The following is a 19,857-nucleotide window of genomic DNA, read 5'->3' as shown; positions in this document are numbered from 1 at the left end:
AATAATTGTATTGCTCTCGTGAATTTTTCTAATTATAATTTATTTATTTTATGTATGAAAATAATTTTCATCTTTGTTTATAATCTTCCGTAAATGCCATAACTGGATCACAAAACTTTATTTATGTTTGGAAATAATTGCAGTCTACAAATACAAACAGTACATAAAACGATACAATACTAGGAATTAATTAACTACGATGGTACAATTTGTGTGATTATCTTAACAACAGTGGTTCTATCTAGTTTACACTTTGAGTATCGTTGTTCGCAGTCTGTGTCCAACGACCGACCGGCTGATATTGCATCGTAGACTGATGTACCGTCGAATAAACGACGCACGAGAGAGTTTCTGTAAGAAAATGTATAAAGAAAACATCTATTAATAAATCCTTACTATCTTAAACTTAGAGGCATATCGACTGAACACAGAAATATAAAATTACTATTTTTATACAACTGGAATAACCTGTTAGGTCGACAAAAACATCCGGGCGCTTAATTGAAATTAAAACCTTATTTTGTGGCCCTTATGAGCTATACAATAATCTATACTAATAAAGAGGAAAGGTTTGTAATTATGTATGGTTTTCACGCATAAATGACTGGACCGATTTTGATGAAATTTGGCACAGACAATCTTTAGATCCTGAGAAAGAACATAGGCTACCTTTTATTGCGAAATATGTACCACGGGCGAAGCCGGGTCGGACCGCTAGTAAATAATACGATCATTTGATAACTCTGCCTTAATACAGTCGTAGGCAGAGTTTTGCTTCGGACAATTATTAAGTGCGAGTCTGTTTTTTGTACGTTAATAATTACACTGGAAAGATTTTTGCGTCTCCTTGTAACTATTTTTTATGCCAAAGCTTACCGACCGATTTTACTTCTGAGTAAGTTTTGTATCCATCACTGACCAGTGATGTTTTAAAATCTACGTCAAAAGTATCAGGCTCATTATCAGCAGGAATCTAGTAGAAATGACTCATAAAATATTACCTAGCCACAGAAGAGAGCATGACATCAAAATCAGTAGCATTTCCAGTGACCATGTTCTCGTTAGCGAGTTGAACGTACGAGCAGGCGAGGCGCTGCATGCAAGACGCAGAATCTACGTTGTAACGACTTAGGGTCTCGTCGAACTGCCCTAACAGGTCCGATATGGAGCTGAGATCTGATTCTGCACCTGAAATTAAGATATAATTAAACACTTTTTATTCAATCGATAAGAGAAATTAGGTATCTACTTCATCTACTTGTATGCAATCTTTGATACATTTTATGTTAAATTATTTGATTCAAATTTACGTAGAAAGAGGACGCTGCCAAAAATATCTAGACATAGGTAGATCTTTACCAATTTTAGCAATTGCTTTGATGCTTGGTTACCTTTAACGTGGAAAAGTAAAAATACTATAGTATCATAGGCTTTATTTAATATTTAAAAGAAACTCACTGCGGCCATAACCCCCGTAGCCGTAGGAGAAAGCGTGTATTAGTTTGGGTAGAACTACCACAGCGCCAAATCCAAGGATGGAACCCAGTAGCACACCGCCGAGGTCTATCTTCAGAGGCCCGTAAATGCCTGGAGCTGTAGCACCGTATGGACCCTTGAAGTAAATAAAAATTAAGACAGATTAGTTTTAGTTAGTAGTAGACAAGTTTTAGTTACGGAATGTAATAAGAGTAAGTATATAAAACATAGCTACTTACTCTTATAACATAGTATTAGCCATCTGCTCAAGGCTAGCCACACAAATGACAACTAAAACTACAAATACCGTGGCTCCATAAGTTGATATCCCGAATCTCTGCGACTTATCCGCTTGATTGTCCCGATCATCCCGACTCCTTTCTATCCTCGCTGCTGGCTCCGCCAACTGGTCTTCAGTTCGTTGGTACGTTGGACTGGGGAGGAATCCTCTGGAAACATAAAAATAAGCTAACACTATAAGGTTCACTTTCTATAAGCAAGAATAGGTAGCAATTTTGCTTACAAACCACCTTTTTGCACCTGTTCAAATATGACTCTACGTCCAAATCTTAAGGTTTACGAACAGCCATACTTAATAGCTTAATGCCATATGTGAATAAGTTCAATCTGCGATGCGATGCGACTAAAACTGCGATGTCACTCGAACTTTACCACCATTCTATTTTCACTAGACATTTAACAGAGCCATAAACTTACCCATCGCTTCTATAATCAGCGTGTGCGCCGACGCACGCCACGAGCAACAGAACTATCTTGCTTGCCATCTCAATGACGTCCAGGCACTGCCGCATTTCTTTGCATAAACACTATATACATATCGTTCCGGCGATGCTCTGGAACAATACTATGGGGAAACTATTGTCATATGTCGTGTTATGCAATATGCACCGTGACGACTCGCGCAATCGAAATTGTCTTGGCACCGAGATCAAGTGAAGCGCTTGGTAAAAGTAAAAGAGCTAGGAAAAGTCGGTTTGACAATAGTGCAATATGTATAGTGGGGTTGATTTAAATCTGATATACAAGTAGGTACCTTAACTCCTATAAGAGGGGTTACCCACAACTGGGGTTTCTACATAAATTTCGTAATTATACATTATTTGATTTTATAAAGGTAAAAATATCATATATCGTTTTAACTTTTTTGATAATTTAATTAAAATCTTAATCAATGTTCAAGTTCATAATATTAAGTAGGTTTTGTTCATAATATTTAGGTTTTATATATACCTAGTAATGTATTTTACTTGCATATACAACATATAATATAATATCTACTAAACTAGTACCTTTACTTTTCACTTTTCAGGTGAATAAAATATATTTTTAGCTCTTAGGCTAACACAATAATATTTAATATCAACCACGTGTAATACGTTTAAATACGACAAACGGAAAATAAACGTAGAAAGCGAAAGACACAGTCTACTTACGGATTATGTATGTTCAATTTAAAACAATTGACATAATTGTTTTTATGTTTTATGCCTATTTGGATTTTTATATTATATTATGTACTATGGAATACATGATCCTCACCTATTTATGAAACTAAGCCATGTCTCCCTTGCTCTATCAGGTCGTCCACGGTCCAACTAGGAGGATCATATATCCCTTACATACAGGACACTTGGTGCAAACCCGTTTTACCAGTTTCATTTCAATAACTTTTACAAATCCATACTAATATTATAAATGCGAAAGTAACTCTGTCTGTCTGTCTGTTACTCAATCACGCCTTAACTACTGAACCAATTTGCATGAAATTTGGTAAAGAGATATTTTGATACCCGAGAAAGGACATAGGATAGGTTTTATCCCGGAAATCCTACGGGAACAGGTTTTTCTTTGAAAACGTGGGCGAAGCCGCGGGCGAAAAGCTAGTATGGTATAATCCTAATTTAACATACACAGATAGTGATTGGTTAAATTATGTATCGTTTTGTTAAAACAGGTGTATATGTATGAAAACACATGAGATCAGAAAATCAAAGTGGGGGATCAAGTGTCCCCAGTTTCCCCTAGATATTTGTACAACATGATTTATAATTCAATCCAATAAAATAAATAGGCACTTAACTAGGTATCTATTGAAATAGTTTTTATTCTATTAGGCAATTCAAACATGGAATTGTTTTATGTTGGTATGTAGCTAAGCTTAGATGATATATCCTAAAACACAGCACCAGTTATACCAAATCTAATAAGTCGAGTCGATCATTTGCGAATCTATATATAATATGCAGATTACTAATTAGTAGACATTACATGAAGACATTTCAACGAATAAAAGGCCTCCCGACTTTTTGCAAAAAGCTGATATTTTGACGTGACAATTTTCGATTCAAAATTAGTTTTGTAATTTTTCAACCATTATCGTCACTGGTCTAAAAGTTTTAATAGTTGAACATCCGAACCTAGATCGACCTTCGCTCGGGTGATAATAGAATGAGACCTATTTTATAATAATTTAAGTCTACTAAAAACGTATTAAAAATGGGTTTGTTTAAATTAAATTGTGATTCCAAAAAAAAGATTGATTTTTTAATAATTAATTAAGTATTTAAAAATATCCTGTCCAGAATTTTTCCAGCAAACATATTTTTAATTCATTTTTTTAATAAAGTAAATTTATTAAACAATAGAATGCTATTATCATCCCGGAGAAGGACTGAGGTCGATCTAGGTTCGGACTATTACCATCTCGCTCTCACATCTACAGTGGACTTTCAATGTGTCTGGCAAGATGTTATATTGAGGTACCTAACATCTTTTTATAGGTCCCCAAATAACATATTATATAAAATTTAGCTTTTATGGTATAACGAAAGTATAATTATAACTTATTAAAGTTTAGGGGTGTCTGGCAGGGGATAGCAATTGTAATACCGTCCGGCAACGAGAAACTTTCAACTTCGAAGTTCTAGCCGTCGCGTCGTGCTCGTCGTTGCTCCATTGTCATACTTATAAAGAACTTTTGCTCATAATTAAAAAAATAAAGGAGAATGGGCATTTTACTATGGAAGTTGGGCCTGAACCCTTGGGTTGGACCAATACACATGAGATATTGTTTTTATAATAGATCATAACACATACATAACGGGAAAAATATATATAAAAAAATAATCAACCGGGTTTTTGTACAGTCACATCAAGTTTTATTTCTTTGTGTATAATATTTTTTGCAATAAATAACTGTTAAAAGACAATGACAATATCTTCATGTTACTCCAATTCACTTTCACTTACAAATACGTACTAATCTTAAGCCTTCTAATAACCGAAATACACTAATATTATGTTTTGTAACAGTTACCTATACCGCGTTTATTATAGTTCAACGTAGTTAGACGTTTTTTGTGGTTAAACTCAGTCACTCCAGTGACATTTAGATTTATATTTACTTCACTCGAATTAAAAACACCGTTATTGTGCGCAAAATAATAGCCAAATAAATAAAACTTTTTGCCTTGACTGTACAAGAACCCGGTTGATTTATTTTTTTATTTTATTTTTTTCGTAATGTATGTGTAATGATCTAGCACAAAAACAATATTTTGTGTGTATTGGTATTAGCCCAAGTTTCAGGCCCAATTTGCCCATTCTCCTTTACATAAGTAAATACATACCTACTGTTCCTTTCTATACGATATAGCAAACCACTCGGCTTTACTCACGACGATGAGCTTAGAGCTATGAATGCGTTCAACAAGGAAGAAGTTTTCTGAAGCCAAAGTATATTATTATTAAGTCATTTAAACTACATCATTTTTTGTGTTGTTTTGTTGTTAATTTAAATGAGACATTAAACTCATGTACCGTGAAAATGTTACAAATTGTATGCAAACTTGTTAGATGTAGAGCTATGAAGTTATAGACATAGACATTCTATGCTTTTTATAAAAGACTGCATCTGTTTGTTTTGTGTTTTGTCGAGATATTAAAAGTCGTTAAGATATAGTCGTTATATATTATTTGTTATGTAAAAAGTTCCCTTTTTTGGGTTCAAAAACTTAATCGTACCAGAAGGACTTGTGGAAACTAGGTAGGTATGTTTTGTAATACTACGCCATCGATGCTGCTGAAAGAAGAAATGTATGAATTAGGAAACTGTTATTTTATAATATGTTATTTTCGTTTGCATGTAAACATAGAAAGCTTCCTGAAGACCACAGAAACGAAACAATTGTACAAACTTCGATAACATCAAAGTATGTATGTGCGTGTCTATATCTAATTAAGTCTATATCCCTTAATAGAGGCTTTGACTTCTTATCATTTGCAACAATACGCGGAAACCTTTGTTTCGCCTTTCCTTGGCTATTTCTGTAAATTCACCGTAAAATGGCGCCAAACGGTTCCCCATTTTGGCGCGAAGAGCACTCACGCTTAAATTAGCTGTAATTTGTAAAGTTTAACATCCTGTTGCTCTTTTAATTGTTCAAAAATGTTAGTGAAGTGTGCTTTGATGTTATGCTGTCTTTCATCAGTAATTTGTGATAGAACTGAAGAGCCGAGAAGTGCCAAAATATTTTCATTTGAAGGCACCAAAGGAGATTTTGAGGCAAGTTTCTTGTTTAATATTAAATGCAAATTTATATAAATTTATGTACTTAGATATTAATTATTTCATATATAAGTATATAAGAGTCATAATAATTTAGCAACGATTTATGCGTCGTTTTTGCTCACATACCTAATATATAGATATTATTATTCATAAATTACGAAAATTCTGTTCAAAAACTATGAAGTAACCTAACATTAATCCTAATTGATCAATATATTAATATTTTAGGTGGGTTTGGATTTTTCACTCCCATTTCTAAAGATACCAGTAAAATCTCCCGTGGATCCTGGAACACCGTATGCGCATCATGGCCTGGTAAATAATTTTCCTTTTATATACTTCGTAACTACCTATTCCTTATGTTAATATAATATTTTTGCTAACAACAGTGCTCATTGGTCAAAGAACAATTTAAATAATAACATAAAAAAACGAGAAACCTAAACATTAATTTTATTTCAGAATTTCCCAAAAATCAATGTGAATTTGTCGTCGCTGTTCGTCGGTGGTCTGATATTATTCATAACTACTGTTATTTCACCGCTACTTTCCAAAACGCATGGTATCAATCCCTGGGATCGCTCCTCTAGAGGTATTTATAATCTGTGCTATTTTAAACGTGAATCTACTTATTTAAACTTAGTAAAAAATCATCAATAGATATAAAACAACTATATTTTGATTGCATTTAAACAACAAATGCCAAAAATTACGACACGAAAACTGAAATTACTTATCCTTAATTTTATTAAAAAATCAATTTAGACGCCCAAAACAGACAACTACGGACAGGGACCACAGCAAGTTTTCCTTGACACTCTTCTTTTCGGAGGCTTGATCGAGGCACACGACTTTTTACACTTAATTTTCGGTTGCTCAACTATCCCTGCATCCGCTGGTATATACTGAGTTTCGACGTGGATAAAATTCTTCCTTTTCCGCGGGGCTAAGTCGAAACAACCAAACGGCGGGGTGTATTCAATGTCCCATGTAGCATTGCTGGATAAAGAGCTTAAAGACTCCTCTTGGCACACACAGGGCGGCTCCTTGAACGCAGGACAGCTATCTATCACCTTATCGATTGCACTCATGTCATTACAATACACATCCATGTAGGCACATTTACAAATATCTTCAACAGCCTCGGACAATGCTTTGCGAATTTCAGCGTCTCTTTGACGCTTCAATTTTACCATTTTTCGCGCTTCTACCTTCGCCTGTTCCTCTGGACTTCGCTTTTTGATAATTTTGAACACCATCGGATCACAGTCTACGTACGGGTCTTCGTTGTCCGCAATCTCTGTTAGATCTTTCAATGGATTTACCTAAAAGTGATGAAGAGATTTATCTGACATGAAATATGCCTTTTTTTCGCAACGAAAGAAATATTTATGTTTTTTTTTTAGTTTTAGAAATACTTATAATTAACGAAACATTTTTGATCGTAATCGATTATGTTAAGAAATTAAAAGAAAAGTAAGTGATTATGTAGTAAGTAACTCATTTTCGTTAACTTTTTTCAGATAAATCAATAGAAAATGTAACCTATGTTCGAATGAAAAGATTATTCATAACTGCCCGAATCGGGTTAAATATCTGCTTATTTTTGGTATTGTTTAATTTGTGTGCTCATTGAGTGTAAATCAATTATGTGCGTACTTTTCCAGTATCTAACTCACTTGTATAGTGAAAACATCGCCTTTCCTCTGCACTCGCAACGCTGGTTTCGGCTCCAGAGGCTCATCGGGCTCCGAGTCCCCGCCGCCCATGTCTGCTCCCGTCTGCTTGCCTTTCTTCTTCTTCTTCTTACTCTTGTCTTTGTCCTGCCCGGCGCGAGGACATTTGAACGTCATCAGTTTGGCTACGCTCTTCCCGATCACGCCTGGCGTCCATCCACGACGAGGCTTTATAAAATAATTTGATAATTAGATGAAAGACATTGAGAAAAACACACTTTTAAGTAGTTTTAGTATATTTTCTAAATTCCAAAGATGCTCTCTGTGAGATACAATTTTGTGTTTTTAGCAGTTGTTTTCGGTTAAACTAAACTATAGTCTCTATTGCACTTAAAAAGCGCCTTTAACTCATATGCAGAAAATAACTTGAGAATAATAGGCATATATTTATCTAAAAGTTCCTTACCTTGTAGCCTGGGACATCCGTTGCATTCCACAACCATCCCATTTCAGCTGGCACTGGGTATCCTGGCTTTAGAAATGGATTGCACGTCTTGTGGCCAATCGTTACGCCTGTAGATTAATTGATTGTTTCAGACATGTTCATTAAAACAACTAGGTTCTTATAAATTACTACATAAGTATAAACAAGAATATTCTCAGTCTCATTTAAATGCAAATAAATGAAGTCAATTAAGATATACCTATTGCAGATTAATTACAACCATGAAATAATCGTACCGGGATGGATGTCTCCAAATGTGTAGTTATACTTGGAAGCATTTTTCTTTTTCTTTTTCTTATCGCCATCATCTTCGTCACCCATTTTATCAAAACTACCTATATCAATAATGTTTCATGATCATTTTAAAAATTTAAATAACAGCAGCTATCTGTGCATCGTTTATTCTTATTATTCATTACATAAATATTCTTAGATAGTTTTAAACCTCTTTTGTGTAAAGGCACACAGTATGTTCCTCAGTATCATAGATTCAAAGAAAGACAAAATACCTAAGGCGAGCATTTTTTACTTATATATTAGCCTAAAATAGTTCCTCCAAATTAATAATTACAAGAGAAAATACTGGTAAAATAAATACAAATTATACGGGTATTATAAGTGTATTTAGATTTTATCATACACTTGGGTTACAAAATAAAATATCAATGTAAAATCTATGCGTTCTTTCGTTCCTCTTTATCCTTTTCTTGGATGGCTAGTTTGTGAGCACCGCAGCAACTCTTCCCCATGAGGGACAGTAGCACTTGCTCTTTGTCGCAACATCGTCTTTCAGTGTCCACATTAAATCTGTTTATGCATCTATAGTCATGTTCCTTTTCATACTTCATGTAGTCTTTGATCGCCTTCTTGATTCGCTCGTACTCCTTAGAACAACAAACTTTTCCCGCGTCGCTATAGCTCGGTGGTTGGGGAGCTATGGCTGCGGTTTTATACATTCTGGCGAACCCGTCGGGCACTGAACAAGGCCTACCCATTACAGGACAGGGACCCAGTTTGATAGGCGGGAGACCATACGGCAGTGGCTCAGCTTCGTCTTCATCGACATCTGCTTTCTTATTTTCTTCTTCCTCATTCATCATATTCACGGGACAATTACTCTTGTGCTTATATTGTGGACAGTACGGTTTGTGTGCTTTTCTTGCTGCTATGTTAACTGATTTTTGTATACACTCACAGTCAAATGTCTTGCAAGGTGGCGAGGGTTTAGGAGGGTTACATTTACAATCTTTATCCTCTGCTATTTCAACACAATTAAAAACTGGAATTTTTCTTTTCGATGAACTCAGTTCCACGTTATACACCATGGCATTATTATTCAAACTCCGTGTGGAAGCTTTATTGTCGGGCGGTGTTATTTCAGTGGCGCTTAACGCAGTCCTAGCTTGATTGAGATTTGATATTTGTCGGTTTTGGCTACAACAGCATCCACCTCTATTGGCAGCAGGAGTCTGACCTATCATTTGTAAATAATAGTCGGTGGTTAAATTTTGTACCGTGTAATCTGTGCCATAAACAGACTCCTTAAAACCAGGAACTTTTGTTACGCTAAAAACATAAGATACTTGTGTCTTTGACCCTCTCGGAGTAGCTCCTGTTCCAAACATTTTATTCTTTCTATCTTCGCACGTTTCTCCTGCTTGTGCCATCCCTCCACAACCGGAGCATACGGCTTTACCCTGCTTACCTTCTTTTTCTAATTTCTCAGGACATTCCTCTCTATGCCACCTGTCGTCTTTACAACCACAGGTGCCACAGATTTTTCTTGCATTTACATCTTTCGTTCCATCTACTTTACCCTCTGCTTCTTTCTTATAACTTTCCAAATTTCTGATGTAAGTTCTCACTTTGTGTGCTAAAGGACAATTTGTATTGCCGCATGGCCCGGTAATATCACCCATTCTTATTTTATTAATAGGATATGTCTTCTTTTGAGCTGTTGCTTCCGTTCCTTCATGTTGACACCTATATTCAGCGTCTTTTTGTCCCATTCCACAGCTTTGTAATTCAGTACAAATTTCAATCTTTTGTTGTGCTTTATCTACCACATCTGGATCTTCCAATGTTGTAGTTTCGTACAAGCTACCAACCATACAAAAGTTCTTGTCATCACCTTCGATTCTCTTACATTGAAACATACTTGGAGCTTTGTTTGTCCTAAAAACAAATGCATCCGGATCTGTCATCAGTTGCTGGAACTCTGTTATGATGCTCTCTCCTAAAGCGCTCAGTCGTAGTATGAACGAAATTTCTCCAACGCGTTTACAATAACATTCCCCAAATAGGGGTGTGTTCTGCTTGATTGTCAGTGGTTCGTGTAGTTTCGAAGCCTCTGCAGTTTCTTTCAGCATGTGGAAAAATTCTGTCTCCCAATACATAGTGCCAACACCGACAAATATTTCTACTTCGTTCTCATCGTCGTTCCATATTTCTATTTCGAGTGGAAACTTGCTGAGTATCATAAGGACAGTATCTGGATATGATGGGAAGAGGTATGATTTGCCAACTCTGATTGTACGGGACCATTTTCTTCGACCGTTTTCATCGCATTCCATAACATCATCTTTCTTATCGTCATTGAGAGCTAATTGACCTTCTTTGATAATAAACTCTACTTTTGGTCCAAATCTTATTTTTATAATGAGGTTTTTGTTTGCGCCACTCTGTTCATCTTCTAACGTCGCGTATATCGTCACCTTGTCTATGAATATCTCGATCAGGTACATTTGCTCCATGATCTGCCGAGTTCAATAGGTATAATTCAGTGGCTGATTTTGACATTTCTTCACTATTAATTTCTGCACTATCATAAGAAAATAGTAAAACGGGGAACGCTATTATTTTTTAAGAGCGCTTTTATCGCGGTAATTGCTTTGACGCAATAAATCACAGAAATATAAGGAATTTGACGATTGAAAAAAAAATGTAGTTCATATTGTAGTGTTTGACTGGGTTGTTTTCAATAAAGCAACTACCTAATTACATTGACTAAATTCCACGAGGTTTACAATACTTCAAATTGTTTTCCTATAGAAAATTATGAATTTACATTAAATTAATATTTTGATAAAAATAAATACTTACGCACGGGTTTTTGTGTCCCTGTCCTATTTAAACATTACTATGGACACTGAAAATTTTATTTTGTAACCCGAAATTTATCATTTCCCCATGGTCTTTATATAAATGTCATTTTGTTTATTTTACATCAATTTGTAAAAGGAATGTCATGACCAACTCTTGAATTATTTAATTAAAGAAGGTGCTATAGGTTTATCGAAATAAATACTAGCTTCCGCTCGCGGCTTCGCCCGCTTTGTCTAAAATTTTCCTCTTGAATCACATTATAATATTTTTATTTTTAATGAATTTTGTAAGGGTATATACCCTTAACGATTAAAAATAAAATAACATCTATATTCTATATAGCAGTGTCCCTCAATATCATTGTTAAAATTTTAGTTTAAATCATGTTACCTAGTTTTATATAGGTGCTAAAATATATCTATTAGTTTCAGATAATGAAGCAGACTACAATCCGCTGTTAGATTTTAGCCACGAAATGTTGATGAAGAACAGAGGATGTTTGGAAAGAATCGCCTGTACATCCAGCCAGCACCTGCATGATATTAATAGTTTGAGATCTATGAAGCTCATAATGAGGTATCTATATGTTATTTGTATAAATATCTATGAATTAAAGTCTTAATAAAAGGATTAGAGTCATGCTAGTAATACTCAAAACTCAAGAACGGCTGAACAGATTTTAATGATTCTTTGTTTGTACTGTTTATCTCCGCTTAGATTGGGATATCTATTTTACAGGGTTTCCCAACACTTATATATGACACTCACACTCGTAGTGACACTCACACTCTTCATGATGTGGGCCATTTCTTTTTTGAAAATTCCTTTTTTTTAATAAACATAAACCACAGTCTTGTATGTCACCGTAAGATAGTGAAAACTGTTAGATTAGATTTTGACATATATTTTATATTTCATATATTGCAGGAACAACCTATTATCATCAATATTAAACACCACGGCATTAGAAGAAGCAGCAGACCATGGTCTACAAGGCAGTGATTGTGACAAATTTGGCCCATGTAGTTTGGGCGCGGAAGATTTTATCAGAGTTCTTAATAATCTTGCTGGCTTAAAGAAAAGAAAATAGGAATAACTTTTGTTTTAGAAAAGTATTGTTGTATTGTTAAGTTTGTTTTAATAAATGTGACTTTCCAAAAAGTGTTTAATTTTTTTTACGTTTTAACCACAGATTTTAACAGCTATTTAATAATAGTATATGCGATATTACCATAGTACTGTTTACATCATAACGACTTCCTTTTTTTAATTAAAGGAGAAATTAAAACGAAGATCTATAAAACTCGAATTAACTATTGGTTATCACGCCTTCGCCGATCAAAAAAAAATATAATCGTATCCATGATCCTACCATGAATTTAGAATAAGTTATAATAATGCAGAAAAATCAATAAAACAAAAAATTAAACACATCATTTATTAACTTCATTTTAATTTGTGTAACAACCAATGATAACAACATAATATGTCAACAACACAATGGTAACACAGAACTTCTAAAATATTTATCTTATATAGAATATCTATTTCATTTAATATTAATCAACATTAACAGAAAACGCGACATCAATTATAATAATTAAAACAAAAACAGATCATATATACGGGTGTAATCGTTAAGAGTGCACAGGCGAATATTCCATAACTATTACAGATATCAAAAAACTTTAAACTGATATTGAAAGTAGCTATACCTAATGAGTGAAATGACAATAATAACTTTTTAAAAATAAAACGAGAAATATCTAAAAATGTTACATGAAACGCTCCCATACATTTAGTATGAAATATGACTATTCCAAACATTTAATATGAAAGGTTTTGCTTTTTTATTTGATTTTGTGCTATAATTACTTCGCAAATTTTAATGAAAGTTCATTAATTAGAGACTGTAAATAGAGCTCGATGTGGAATACAATGGTATTCCAAATCGAGGATGTAATCTCGAACATTTGCTTTGAATACAAAATGTATGGGAAATAAAATGTATGGGGGCGTTTCATGTAACATTTTTGGATATTTCTCGCTTTATTTAAAAAAAGTTATTATTGTCATTTTACTCATTAGGTATAGTACTTTCAATGTCAGTTTAAAGTTTTTTGATATCTGTTATAGTCACGGAATAATCGCTTGTGCACACTTAACGATTACACCCTGTATAAATACATGGGTACTTTTAAAGTATATTTTTGGAAATGAATTTAAATCTTTTATCGTTTGTACTTAATATTATAGTTATATGACTTTCTGGTATTAGGAACTTTGTTTTAGTAAAATATTTTATAACAAGGTTTAGTACACAGGTAGGTCAGACTCACTCAATGTATAACTAATTAACATGATCAATATTGATAACTTTTTCATTTTCATAATTAAATATCATTTTATAAATCTCGAATTCACGTATATATGTCGCAGTCAAATTGTATTATTTCGCCGTTTACAAACGCTTGGCATTTTGTAATATGTCGAGAATTCGTAATCAGAAGTTTTTGGTTTGGATAAGGGGGTGGGTTAAGTTAGGTTTGTGTTTTTTTAGCTACACAGAAATAGGAGCCCCGCGATTTGGGGCTTCGTCGGCTCGCGACCGTCTTTTTGTAGAATTTTGGAAAAAGTAAATCCTCAGCATTTTACAAAATGCCGAGCATTTGTAAACGGCGAAATAATACAATTTGCCTGCGACATATATATTATATTTGTAACCAAATTCGAATCGGTTTGATTTTTATGAAATTGTTTGTTCGTATTCGAGTAGGATTTAGATCCAAATGAGATTTCTTTTAAGATAAATTCTATTAAATATTATTATTCAATTATTTTTTAACATATCTATAATAGGTTTAGATTTGAGTTTCTCAGCGCAGTCCAAGGGAGTGAACCCAAGAATATCCTGTATGTCTTTATTGGCTCCATTGTTCAGCAAATAGCGAACTGTGTCTGGATGGTTGCATAGCACTGCCTGGAAATAATATTTGAAGGTTAAATTAATTTTCAATAGTACTATAATTTTATAATAAACTAGCGGTCCGCTCCGGCTTCGCCCGTAGTACATATTTCGCAATAAAAGGTAGTCTATGTTAATGTTGCCGCAACAAAATCGTGCGGAACGGAGCGTTGGTACTGCGTCATCGCGGCGTCACGTCGCGGCGCCGTGCGATTGGCCGCGGATGACCCTACCACTGTCCTCTACGACTTCCACTTGCCACGCAACCGCCGAGCAGGACAATCCCTCGCTAAAATTAATTGTACCAAACGCATTTTGTAATTTTGAATATTAAACTTTATACGCGCAAGTTTACTTTTGTCTTCTTTCGCCACCTAAAATCCAGAGACCAGTACGCTACAGTTCATTCTCAGGGTCTAAAGATTGTCTGTGCCAAATTTCATCAAAATCGGTTGAGAGGTTTAAGCGGGAAAGCGTAACAGACAGACAGACAGAGTTACTTTCGCATTTATAATATTATATATTAGGGATTCGTTTTATACAAGCGGTCTCCACCGCGAAGTCAAAGAAAAACTCGCATAGTCCCCATGGGATATGAGGGATAAAATCTGTCCTTTTTCGAATTTCAAGCTATCTCTGTACCAAGTTTTATTCAAATAGGTTCTATGGTTGAGGCGTGAAGAAGAGACAGATAGAGTTACTTTCGCATTTATAATATGAATTAGGATAACAAAGCTCGTGTGGCTGTACTGGTGTATGTAACAGCTGGGCCCCGTATTGCTATAGCAGCCGGATGCGTGATTGTCTTACTGTTCCTGCAGTGTTGTAGGGGCCATAGGGCAAAGTCTCTACCTACCTCGTGTAGAGCTATGTGACCCAGTTCGTCTCTACTATCCAGCTCCACACCGTACTGGCGTGTGTGAGCAGTCCCATATAGCAGCAGCTGGATCAGTCTCTACCCACCTCAAGTAGAGCAGTGTGCCCAAGCTAATCTCTACTGTCCTCCCCACTCCCGCCAGGCAGCAATATATCCATTAGTAGCGCTATATCATTGCGCAAAGTAGAGACCCACCTCGTGTAGAGTCGTGTGCCCAAGCTAGTCTCTACTATCCAGCTCCACACCAGCAAGAAATTTATCTGTTAGGAGTGCTATATCATAGAGCAAAGCTACCTCGTGTAGAGCTGTATGCCCCAGTTCATCCTTACTATCCAGGTGTACTCCCGCCAGTCGCAGGGTTGCCAGTCTCGTAGTGAGACCAGCACGAGCGGCCAGTGAGACCAGTTCTCGTACTGGCGTGTGTAAGAGTTGGGCCCCGCATTGCAGCAGTCTTGAAAGAATTCTACCTACATCCATAGCCCCGTCAATGAAGTGGCTGGATGGAACATCATTATGTTCCGTCCGGGTTTTTGTTGGTAAGAATTCCACATTAACCAAGGTATCTATGCAAAATTTCACTACTAAAGTGCGAGCTGGGCTCCGCATTACAGTAACAGCTGGATCAGTCTTCTCACCTCGTGTAGAGCTGTATGCCCCAGTTCATCTTTACTATCCAGGTCTACACCAGCTAGTCGCAGGGTTGCCAATCTCGTAGTGAGACCAGCACGAGCGGCTAACGACACTAATTCTCGTACTGGCGTGTGTAAGAGTTGGGCCCCGCATTGTAGTAGTAGCTTTATGGCAGCATGGTTGTCGTGTTGTACAGCGGTTAGGAGCGGGGACTCGCCAGAGCTGATGAGAAAGATAATAATTACTAGTTACTACATATAAAACAAAGTCACTTTCTCTGTCCCTATGTCCCTATGTATGCTTAAATCTTTAAAACTACGCATTGGATTTTAATGCTGTTTTTTTAATAGATAGAGTGATCCAAGAGGAAGGTTTTAGTATATAATTTATTATGTTTTAGACAAAGCGAGCGAAGACGCGGGCGGAAAGCTAGTGTAGTATAATACAAAGTCTCTTTCAGTCTATATGTCTGTATGCTTTGCTTTAAAATTACACAACAGATAAGGTTTTTTTTATAGATAGTAATGCAAGAGGAAGATTTTAGTATATAATTTGTTTGGTTTTAAACAAAACTGCGAGTGGAAAGCTAATAATAAATAAATCAGAAAAAATTTACAACTTTTTTTGGCAGATGGCTTCCAAGCGTAAAAATTAACAAAAACCGTACATATTATATGAAGTTTATTTGCTTCATCTTAGTTATTGTTTATCTTTTCAATTTTTAAATATGTAAGTACTACTACAAACGACTTAAAATAATTGCCGTTATTTTATATTTTACTTGGATATTTTTCGATAACAGTCTATTATAGGTGATAGAATACAGCTAAGAACATAATTATATCACAGATGAGCTAAACCATTATTTAAATGGGCAATTATAAGTGCCAATTTTCGGACATTTTATCAGGTCAATTCATAGGTTAAAAGATTTGATCAAATCATCAACCGGAAGAAAAAATAATTGGGTGCTATTCTTGGTATGAATTAGGATAGCACATTAGAAAAGTTACTGCCAATGATTATTTTTCTTCTCTTACGGGCTACTTTTTTTTTGTTGCAGACATTTTTTTGTCTCATTGATACAATACAGAAGAAATTTCCTAACTATTACAGAAAATATTAACTTACCGAGTTTTCAAATGAACATTAGCGCCGTTCTTCAGCAGATATTCGATAATCGAAAGGTTTCCTTTTATAATCGCTTCGTGGAGGACGGTTCGGCCCTCAGAGTTCTGTGCGTTCACATCGGCTCCCATATCTGTATCCAAGAGTTACTAAATATTACTAAAATACTAGAAACAATAGAAAAAATAAGACAGTATAATCAAGCAAAGTATAAAACTAAGTCGCTGTCGCTGTTTGTCCGTCCCTATGTCTATGTATGCTTAAATATTTAAAACCACGCAACGGATTTTGAAACAGTTTTTAATGGTTTTAACGGTTTTGTAAATAAATAACGATTCTGGAAACATAATGATTTCAAAATGTCGATAAATATATTTTTTATGGCACACATAATTATTATAAGAACCTACATAGACTAATAAACTAGGGTACCCTAGCATTTTCTATCTTAGTGACTTCAATCAGCAGTTTGGACTGAATGTTTTAACATAATATTATGTGTGGAGTATATAGGTATTGAGATATACATGAACACATGTATATAGGTGTATAGGTGTGTAAGTGTAAAGGTACATTACCTAACATCTTCTTCACAGCTCTAGTATCGTCATGTTCTATCGCGTACAGCAATAAAGCGCTGAACACTTTCTCAGTGACTTCTATCAGCACTTTAGGGGACTGAATGTTTAGACTGGATGCTAAAGCGTCTATTAGTGTGTTGTCCTGGAATTAAAAATAATAATTTATTGTACACCAAAGGCAGTCTAATCACTTACAAGTAATCTCTACTAGACAACCTGTGATATTGGAATGCTGGAAGATTATTTTTATTTTTATGAATAAGTGTTTAATTTAGTGATATGGTGATAGCAGTTATAAATAACACAGAATGAAACTATAAATTGTTAACTTATTTTTTTATAAGCTTAGCAAGAAATACAGACAGAAAAAATACAATGAAACTTATGAAAGCATTTTCTCCTACCGTTCAGATAATACGTAAATAGAAGTATATTACTCCGTATCAAAATAAAAAAAGACGTGTGGCACTCGGGGACTGCCGCGGTAAAGCTATTGTATGCTATGCCTTCAAGCCACACCTCCGCGCCCGTCGGAGTGGGGAGCGTGAGGTTTTTCGTTACGTAATTTCTCGATTCGGTCCTCGCGCTCAAGACCCGCGATAGAAGCTATGCAATAGTTTAATAAAATTACGTACTTTGTCTCACAAATATTTATCACGGGTTATTTTTCATAGATTTATAAAAAAAAATTAATAGTTTATATTTTTATAATCTTACCTCTATAGATATCGACGATGTATTTGTTAATTCTCCTCTTATGTTTGTCATCATCATCTGTAATAACAAATAATTTCCATGGGTTACTTAATTAAACATATTTTTATGAAAATTTCCATGATACCTATTATAAAATAGAAATTAATTGCTCTGTACCAAATTTCATCAAAAAAGTTTCAGTGGTTGAGTCGTGAAGAAGAGACGGAAAGACAGAGTTACTTTCGCCATTGTAATATTCATAGTTACTTACATAATATATTATTTTTAGTTAGGATTATTAAGTTAGGATTACCTCAACTTTCTGTTGATAGTTCAGTTCAGTTTTGGACAGCACATAGGAGAGTTTGGTCAACGCCGCTTCTGGAGTCATGTCGAAACCCGATACTACGCCGCATTCTGACAACAACTGTAAAATTAAATGAAACAAAATATTAAATTTAATACAGACTAGTTGTGCTCCGCGGTTTCAACCACATTGCCTATAGCCTAATAGCCTTCCTCGATAAATGAGCTATCTAACACCGAAATAATTTTTGAAATCGGACCAGTAGTTACTGAGATTAACGCGTTCAAACAAACAAACTCTTCAGCTTTATATTAGTATAGATAAGCTATTCTAGTGTAAAGGTTGCCACACACACTACGGTACACCTGACAGATCCACCAGGTACAGGTAGGCCATACCGTATAAGCTAACATTAAGAGTAGGTACCATTTACTGTGGGACTAGGTCGATTTGTGTAATAATCAGTGGCGTGCATTCCATAAAGACATAAAGACACTGCCTACCCTACCATTTACCAAACTCTGATCAATATTTTATATCTATAAATGAAATTCACAGCGTCATTATATTTTATTAATTAGTAATTACGCCATGTAGTATGAAAAAAAAATCAAAATATTTCAAATATATTTCAGATCCATCTATTGGTATTTTGGTGGCATTATTATCTAATTTCTATAACACACCTCAAGTCACTATGCATGCGCTGCACTAGCGCCGCCACGGGACCCAGTACGTCACGGGACGGCAAAGACACAAACTATCCGTGTCTAAGTTTTTATATGTGTGCTCTGCGTGTCTACGCATATTTTATATGTGTGCGTGCCTATAAACACGGCACACTGATGTTATAAAACCACGCACACAAACACACAAGGTAGGCAGTGTCTTTTTACGAAGATATACGAATTAGGTACGAACCCTTACGAACCGAATTATGCGACCAATTTAAGAAGTGTGATAATTTATACATTTTTGTAGCGGTAAAGACCATCTGCAAATAGTATCATTATTCGTTTGTTTTGTTTTGGAAATAACAAACGTTACTTTGAGGTTAAATTTGTTTTTTGAGAAAATTAATAATGTTAACTACGACAATTTGCAAGTGAAGTGTTTTGGGAGTAACTAAATAGATTATGTCTATCATGAGTGTATTAATTTGTAAGATAATTAGGTACCGTAAAACGGGGTGAATAAGGACTCAGGGGTGAATAGGGTCAAATCGAGGAATCTAGTTTCGAAGCCACAAAATAAAAAAACAAGAACTTCCAATTGCTACCTTTTTTTTCTTCTAAAAGTAGAATATATTATCTTCTAACT

At 35.1% G+C, this 19,857-nt stretch overlaps 5 protein-coding genes across 6 annotated transcripts in view; 1 reads left to right on the top strand and 4 right to left on the bottom strand.

Annotated features, from left to right (window-relative positions):
• Window positions 1–157: 157 nt before the first annotated feature.
• LOC149900814 (uncharacterized) lies at window positions 158–2,426 on the bottom strand. Its single transcript, XM_090112447.1, has 5 exons — window positions 2,194–2,426; window positions 1,784–1,925; window positions 1,459–1,612; window positions 1,002–1,188; window positions 158–351 (listed from the first exon to the last, which is right to left on the bottom strand). The coding sequence occupies exons 1-5, from the start codon at window positions 2,286–2,288 to the stop codon at window positions 195–197; spliced, it is 735 nt and encodes a 244-aa protein (XP_089968573.1). The 5' UTR covers window positions 2,289–2,426; the 3' UTR covers window positions 158–194.
• Window positions 2,427–5,869: 3,443 nt separating this feature from the next.
• LOC149900811 (uncharacterized) lies at window positions 5,870–12,460 on the top strand. The gene is made up of 5 exons (XM_090112448.1): window positions 5,870–6,061; window positions 6,296–6,382; window positions 6,530–6,659; window positions 11,779–11,929; window positions 12,281–12,460. The coding sequence occupies exons 1-5, from the start codon at window positions 5,945–5,947 to the stop codon at window positions 12,441–12,443; spliced, it is 648 nt and encodes a 215-aa protein (XP_089968574.1). The 5' UTR covers window positions 5,870–5,944; the 3' UTR covers window positions 12,444–12,460.
• On the bottom strand, window positions 6,841–8,297 carry LOC149900813 (uncharacterized). The gene is made up of 3 exons (XM_090112446.1): window positions 8,210–8,297; window positions 7,747–7,971; window positions 6,841–7,392 (listed from the first exon to the last, which is right to left on the bottom strand). Exons 1-3 carry the CDS (start codon window positions 8,249–8,251, stop codon window positions 6,850–6,852), a joined length of 810 nt encoding a protein of 269 aa, XP_089968572.1. The 5' UTR covers window positions 8,252–8,297; the 3' UTR covers window positions 6,841–6,849.
• LOC149900812 (uncharacterized) lies at window positions 8,862–11,010 on the bottom strand. The gene has a single exon (XM_090112098.1). The coding sequence runs from the start codon at window positions 10,999–11,001 to the stop codon at window positions 8,923–8,925; it is 2,079 nt and encodes a 692-aa protein (XP_089968224.1). The 5' UTR covers window positions 11,002–11,010; the 3' UTR covers window positions 8,862–8,922.
• Window positions 12,461–13,419: 959 nt separating the features above from the next.
• The window catches only part of LOC149900810 (uncharacterized), a 63,243-nt gene continuing 56,805 nt past the window's right edge, over window positions 13,420–19,857 (bottom strand). Inside the window, exons 7-12 of one of the 2 annotated variants that reach the window (XM_090112138.1) lie at window positions 18,544–18,657; window positions 18,252–18,308; window positions 17,532–17,676; window positions 16,957–17,086; window positions 15,831–16,047; window positions 13,420–14,333 (exon numbers count right to left, since the gene is read on the bottom strand). In XM_090112138.1, coding sequence (XP_089968264.1) covers window positions 14,184–14,333; window positions 15,831–16,047; window positions 16,957–17,086; window positions 17,532–17,676; window positions 18,252–18,308; window positions 18,544–18,657 — 813 coding nt within the window. In that variant the 3' untranslated portion in view covers window positions 13,420–14,183. The remainder of the gene's footprint in view (window positions 14,334–15,830; window positions 16,048–16,956; window positions 17,087–17,531; window positions 17,677–18,251; window positions 18,309–18,543; window positions 18,658–19,857) is intronic. The other variant, XM_090112137.1, reaches the window with a different exon arrangement.

This window comes from Colias eurytheme, chromosome 18 (genome assembly GCF_061535395.1).
Source record: "Colias eurytheme isolate Ceu_HAF_F1 chromosome 18, ilColEury1 Martin Lab GWU primary, whole genome shotgun sequence".
Taxonomy (NCBI): Eukaryota; Metazoa; Arthropoda; class Insecta; order Lepidoptera; family Pieridae; genus Colias; species Colias eurytheme.
This window is presented reverse-complemented; position numbering and strand designations above follow the sequence as displayed.